This window comes from Microtus ochrogaster, chromosome 16, assembly GCF_000317375.1.
Source record: "Microtus ochrogaster isolate Prairie Vole_2 chromosome 16, MicOch1.0, whole genome shotgun sequence".
Lineage (NCBI taxonomy): Eukaryota > Metazoa > Chordata > Mammalia > Rodentia > Cricetidae > Microtus > Microtus ochrogaster.
Window position 1 is genome coordinate 59,589,589 of NC_022018.1, and position 7,080 is coordinate 59,596,668.

Consider the following 7,080-nt stretch of genomic DNA (forward strand, 5'->3'; position numbering starts at 1 on the left):
GCTACACTTGTGTCTGTAGGCTCCGTTCTTTAGGCAAAAATCCCATCAGGGAGAGCTTTGAAACCACCCACCCCTAAATAGGTGGTCCGGAACCGGGCACCGGTCCTTGGTTGCCAACGCACCTCATTATATATTTATTTTCGTGGGGGGGGTGTAGCTTGCCTTTTCTATATTTTGGGACTAGCTTGCTTTCCCTTTTGAGCAGGGTGGGAAAGGAGAACGCAGCGGGGAGGGAGAGGGAAAGACAGGATTCCTACAATAAGAATCAGCGCATTTTTCAGAGCCTAACCAAGACTGGCTTCCATTTCAAAAACCGGGAGCTAGCCTCTACTGCGGTATGGAAGAGATGTAAGAATTAGGGATCAAGGAAGCATCCAGCGGCGCAACGCTGCGTTTCAGAGGTACCTGGGTCTAAAGGGACACACACACACACACACACACACACACACACACACACACCATACACAACACACACACATACGCATGCACGCACGCACACGCGCACACATGCACACCCGCACAACTATCCCGCCAAGGTGTGTGCGTGCGCGCGAGTGTGAACTCCCACATGCTGCTGTCTGCGCCTAGCCGCTGGCACCAAGCCTCCTCCTCCCTGCTCGCCCCCAGATTCCCTCCCCTCCGCCTTGCTTTTGTCTGGAGGGTGCTATGCTATTCATGTGTGTGAGTGTGTGTGTGCGTGCGTGTGTGTTTTTGGATTTCATACTAATTTTCTGGAGTTTCTGCCCCTGCTCTGCGTCAGCCCTCACGTCACTTCGCCAGCAGTAGCAGAGGCGGCGGCGGCAGCGGGTTAGAGCCCAGTTGCTGCTGCTGCTGCTGCTGCTGTTGCTGCTGCGCTCTGATCCCTGCGCTTGGGGCCGGAGGCCGGGTGAGCCTCACGGACAGTCCTCCGTGGCCTCGGCCGGCACTGTCCCTCTGCCGCAGTTGCTCCCCAGGTGGGACGTGCCGCGCCACCTGCCCGCTCCCCCCCCTCCCCGCGCCCAGCGGCCGGGGAGGATTCTGCAGCATCATTGGGGCCCCGTCGCCGCTGCAGGCTCCGAGTCCTCTTTAGAGGGTCCTTGGCTTGGCCTGTGCCATGGGATCTGCTCTCAAAGACCCTTTCCCGACCTCTCCTGCCTCGGCTTCAGGCTTGGAGGGAGGGCGGGCACACTGGGGGGCCACCGCGGGGCAAGTTGATTCTGGGGCGGGAGCTGGGCACTCAGACATCCATTCTACAGGCTTGGGTCTGGTGGGGGTGAGGAGAGCGCGGAGGGACTGTGTCCCAGTTGGTGGTGTGTAATCACTAAGCTTGGTCTCAATCCTGTCTGTTTGTCCTCCAGCCCTGAGGTGCGCACCGATATCCGTGCCGGTTTAGCGGTTCTACGACCCAAAGAGTCCAGGGAGATCCACCGTGTGGTGCCTGGCGTGTAGGACCATGCAGCAGCCCTGTGGCTTGGAGCAGCGGCCCGCGATGTCCCGGCCACTGTGAACCCTTTGGCCTGCGCCAACCTGCTCAACCCAGACAGGCTCAATCTCTGGTACACTCCACTTCAAGGGAGGCCACCGGCACCGAGCAGCAAGAGGGCGCAGGAAAGGCCTCCCCCCTCCGGCGGGGGACGCCAGGCTCAGCGTAGGGACAAGCACTCCGGACTGATTGGCACTGGCGGCGAGGGATGTCGCCCTGGCCGAGGTGGCATGGACCCGCCATGGCGCGGCTCTGGGGCTTATGTTGGCTGGCTGTGGGCTTCTGGAGGGCCTCTCTCGCCTGCCCCATGTCCTGCAAATGCAGTGCCTCTAGGATCTGGTGTACGGAGCCTTCTCCTGGCATCGTGGCGTTTCCAAGGTTGGAACCTAACAGTGTCGACCCGGAGAACATCACTGAAATGTGAGTTCCGTGTACTTTTTCTTCTTTCTGTCCTCCACTTCAGGGCTTAGGCAGGTATATACCCCCCGGTGTGGATGCCTTCCCAAGCATTGTGAGAGGAGAGACCACAGGGATAGCATTTGTCAGTTACCTGTCCGGTTCACTGGTTTATACCAGCTGGTGAAGAGCGACACTAAGATTCCATATAGAGAGAAATATAACCATAAATGCATGTATATTCTGTCTCCACGTGCATCTCATTGCAAAGTTCTGAAGGGTTTGTGTCTGGCTGTCCATACGTGAGAATTATAGTGGAGCATTCTTGTTTGGTCAAATACTGTGTGTGCTGTGTGAGTTTCAGTAATATTTACCAGAAAGGAGGCTAAAATCATGGACTTTCAGAAACCGGTGGAAGGAAGTGAGGCTCTCTTCCTTGACGCCTTTTCCTAAGCTTTGGGGTTGGACCACTTACCCTTTTGGGATCATCTATCTGATTTCGCTGGGGTGATTGCTTGCAGGGACGCTCTGAGGATGCGCCGAAAGAGGAGAAGTTCTGAGTGTCGAAAAGCACTCGCTCAAAAGAGAAAATGTGATCATGGGAACCTAAAAGCCTGGGCTGATTTAATTTGGACCTGACTTCTCAGAGATATGCTTTTGAGACCATTTGGATTATAAATCTTAATTGCCCGTTGAATAATTCTCTAGGACTAGACGGGAGGGCAAGGCAAAGCCGTGTGTACTCTAATGGATGGTAGCTTTAGCCTCAGATCTTCCTGTCTCTAGAAAGGTTACCGTTTGTCCCAGCTTGATGGGGAAGCAGGGACATGTATTTCTTTTCTTTCTGTTGGATGTCTTGTGACAAATACACTCCAAGCAGGAACTCAATGGTCCTTTCTCCCGATTCCGAGGTCACCTGCGTCCCCTCTCCCAGCAGTTTTGGCATTTTATGTCTCATGAACACAAGGTTTTATTCATCTGGGTAGCGGATTATAAAGCTAAGTTTCCCGGGTGATCGTCACAGTGTTTGAGACTGAGAAAGGCAGCCCTGAAAGTAGGGCTTGGGCTGTGGCCTTCCGGTTGGCGAGTGCGCATGCACCCCCTCCCCCCAATGGACAACAGTGTTTTCTGCCAACGCGTCTGCCAATGCCAAAGGCATAGGATAACCTGTTTTGTTTTTTTTTTAATGTAAGCAAGAGTCCTTTCTAATTTTGCTGTTCTGCTGATGGTGACAACGCTTTAGGACTCGGGTGGAAGGAAATGACAGCAGAGTGGAGTGTGCAGGCCTGGCATAGCTGAGCCCGATCAGTGAACAGCTGAGTCCAGGGGCCGGATTCCCAGTCTTTGACAATTCCAGCATCCCAGTGGGAGCGTAGGGTGGGTATGGCCCCAGCAAAGCCTGCCCAAGGCTGGGCTTGTCTGAAGAGCCTGTGGCCTTTCTCAGAACCCTTGCCTTTCCGAAGGCAGATGTCGGTTAGGTGGAGGGGCCTTGTGGAACTTAGAGCATTTCTGGTGCTGGGAGACCAAGAAGGTACATTTACACAGCTGGATACTGCAGCTTTTTAAAAATTCGATGATAGACATTGAATGAGGAGAGAATTGAGACATAGTGCTTGATTTTCAAGTCAGTTGTTTACACTAACATTTTAAGACCAGCTTGAAAAAAAGAAAGAAAGAAAGAAAGAAAAGAGAAGTATCTCTAAGTTAAAAAGAGCACTACTGTCAACTTTCCAGAGCTTTCTGCCTGATGAGCACATGAAATCAACAGTTTGGATGGAGCATTCTAGGTTTCTTTCTTCTGGATGATGTTACTCCTTTTCTATGTGAAGGCAGCTTCCTTTTTTTTTTTTTAAATATTTACTAAAGCCACCGTCATTCATTCTGTGGTGATACCCCGGTTCCTAATCTAGTCAGGTGTTTCTCCCTCCGATTTGAAAACCCATTGGTAGGGGACTGAGAACTGTGTGGCTGATGATTCAGGATGCAGGAGAAGGCTGGTGAAACCCATCAGGCTGAGGAGCCGCAAGGTCTACTTATCCCCTCGTGGTGCTTGGCCCTACCTGTGGCACACTGAGCATCTTTATCCGTAAAATGTACCGCAATACTTCTTTGGAAAGGACCAATTATTTTGAACTCAGTATCAGGAGTTGACTTAGTTTCAATTCTCGGCCTAATAGAGCACATCTGGGTGCCCTTTCTTACACGAGAGCATTTGTTCGAACAACTCAGCCAGAGGATACAAGCTAAAGTTGGAACTGAATTCCATGCTTTAAAAACTTTGTAATTTGGTCCAGTGCTATCCCTAATATAGTCCGGGCCAGCACTGGAGTTTACCAGCCTATCCCTAAAGTTACATGTTTCTGGCCTTTGAAAACGGGAATGATACCTGTCATCTGCCTTCACAACTTGCTAAAGCAACAGCTGACTACATATATTGAAAGATAATGTGTCTTTTAGTGTCTGTATTTTCAACCATGGTGTGTGCCCTGTAGGGTTCTCTCTAGAGAAATGTCAGAATATTTTGAAAATATACGCATAGATTAGCTAACAGGTAGGACGCCGTGTTTGTTCAGAGTTGAAGTCAGCTCGACTCTATGATGTCAGAGCCATTGTTTGAACCTATTTTATTAGAAATCTTGGTGTCACAGCATGTCTGTGACATTCTTTCTCAGCTGAGCTCATCTGTCTAGATCCGTATTTCTTTGTGAGGATCATTAATGTATGCTCAGCGTCCCATTGCCAAGTGGCAGCTACTGATGTCTGTACACGGTTAATGCCACGGTGGTGCCAAATTCACTTTTCAAACAGTGGTGATGTCACATGTCAGTGCAGTGTTGCTGGGATTACGGCCATCTAGGTTTCCACATTGTGGCGGGGGACAATTCTGTATTCTGTCAATTCTGTCAACATTGTGTCAAATGCCCACGTGAACTGCAAAGGGCAATGTTAAGTCTCATCCAAGTGTTAGGTAAAAGGCACAGTTAAGCTTGTCATCTTAATTTATTGCTAAAACCAGTTTACCATGGTAAACTTTTGTTTTTCAATGTCCAGGTCCATAGCATTCAGTAATTCACATTGTGGGAGCCACGCGTTTTAACATGGCATGTGTTTATGGTGGCCAGTAGGGATTCTTTTCCGGACTTCTTGAGTGGTATTCTCTGAACTGGGAACAATGATTTGAACCAAGTCGAATATTTCTTTCTCCTAGCACAACATAAATAGAATTCACAGTTTCTATTGCCAGCCCGTCTATGTGCATTTTACCATCGCCTGGTTAAGCACAGGAATGCTGTGCCATTAATACATTGATTTTAGCCCTGGTACCTTAATAAGCTTTGCTATTGCAATTAATTGTGTTTAAAACATCCTGGCATTCACAAAAATTCAGCCAAAGACATCAATGTGGTATCCACTCGGCAGCTCCTTCACTGATGATTCTAGAACTTCGGGACTCAGTTTTTCAGTGTTTCATTTAGAGTGTGGTTGCACAAGTCACACTGGGCTTTTTTGATAACTGCAAAGTTATTCATTTCTAAGAGTCTGTAAGCCGGAGGTGAAACCTTGCTGTCCACATAGTGGAGGTGTGTCCATCCCTTGGCTCAGCACAACCGTTTGGAGTCTCTTTACTTTCACACCTTCAATCCCGTTCTGTTGTGCTGGGTAAAAGGCCCCGTGACCCTTGTGACCCGACTCTCTCCCACCTCCCATCATTGGATGTCCAGGAAAATGTGTTTGATTTTCTTCTCTGAAAAGTGATACTTCCTTATGGGAATTCAGAGTGCTTGGAGTCAAGAGAAGAGCTGGCTTATATATCGTTACAAGCAAGCGGTGGGAGGTTGAAGCAAAGTGATCCTAGCTCCCTTGAGCTGCCTGTAGGTCTGTTTAAGGTTATTCGCTGCTTCCAGCCCATAAACCTTTCCTTGCATCTCTTTCAGAGTTGTTGACTAGGGTGAAGAGCTGGCTGAGCAGCTGATGGTTGAGCCTCTTTCCCCTTAGGGAGAATCCATTTGATCTCTGAGATCCTTTTTTTTTTTTTTTTTTTTTTTTTTTTGCATTAAGTAGCAAGCCATTTCCCTGGTTTGAACTTATTGCTTATCTATTAAGGAGAACAATATTATCAACCTTTACTGGGGACAATATACTGCCATCATCTTTAGGCCACCTTGGTTCTTCTTCATTGCTGGAATGTTTCTTGTAAACAAAAGCCATGAAGTAGAATATGGCATTGTATCTGCCATCCCTTTGAGCAATGTTAGTATCTAGTTCCTCTTGATGACTGTAAATTAGTAAGGGGATACAGGATAGAAGATATTATTTATAGATGGCAGAATTTTTGTTTGGCCTGTATGTGCATATGAGTATGTGGGGTGAGGGAGAGAGATACAGAGAGAGGGAGAGGGAGGGAGAGAGAGAGAGAGAGCACAAAAGAGCCTAGAACCATAGATTCTAGTTGCTTGGTCATTTTTCATGATCTACTTTGTCAAGCTATTTTAAAATACAAATCTCAGCCTGCTGCCCCACATGGCAGAGACCCGAGCACGAAGGCAGCCTGATAATTTTAGCCCCACGTTTGATTGCTGGTCGATCTCCATTAGAAAGGCAAAGATCCCACACCATCAGGATTCCCCCCACCACTTACTACACTCTCCAGAGTGTCTGAGAGATTGGGAAATCATAAATATTGATCTGGAGATGAGTGCACGAATATTCCCGAAGTTATCACTTCTCTCCGAAGAGAGACAGCGTGCGGACACTAAGTTCTTTCTGCAGGTGTCATGGAGACAGGAAGTGTGACTTTTGGGGTCCCACCCCAGACATCACTACCTGGTTATCCTGTCTCAAGGACTCTGGCCTCCTTGTAAGTGGAGAGTTTTGCTTTTAATGCTCAGACAAGCTTCTCCTGACTTTACAGCTCCCGGAAGCTTCAGCTAGGGCCCGGGGACTACAGTCCTGGCATCAGCAGTAGAAGAAGAGGGTGCCTGGTGACTCTCTGAAACTCTTTATGTCAGAGTGTGGCATGGGCCTGTCTTGTTCTGAATTTCCCCAAACTATGTCTTTTAAAATGTGAGCTGCTGGGGGCTGGAGAGATGGCTCAGTGGTTAAGAGCATTGCCTGCTCTTCCAAAGGTCATGAGTTCAATTCCCAGCAACCACATGGTGGCTCACAACCATCTGTAATGAGGTTTGGTGCCCTCTTCTGGCCTGCACACACACACACACACA

General features: G+C 48.8%; 1 protein-coding gene across 3 annotated transcripts in view; it reads left to right on the forward strand.

Moving 5' to 3' along the window:
* The first annotated feature begins 1,429 nt into the window (after nucleotides 1–1,429).
* Ntrk2 (neurotrophic receptor tyrosine kinase 2) overlaps nucleotides 1,430–7,080 on the forward strand; it is a 330,204-nt gene continuing 324,553 nt past the window's right edge. For 2 of the 3 annotated variants that reach the window (XM_013349167.2, XM_026783081.1), the window contains exon 1: nucleotides 1,559–1,882. In XM_013349167.2, the coding sequence (XP_013204621.1) occupies nucleotides 1,671–1,882 (212 nt within the window). In that variant the 5' untranslated portion in view covers nucleotides 1,559–1,670. Of the gene's footprint in view, nucleotides 1,883–7,080 lie in introns of all 3 variants that reach the window. The other variant, XM_026783080.1, reaches the window with a different exon arrangement.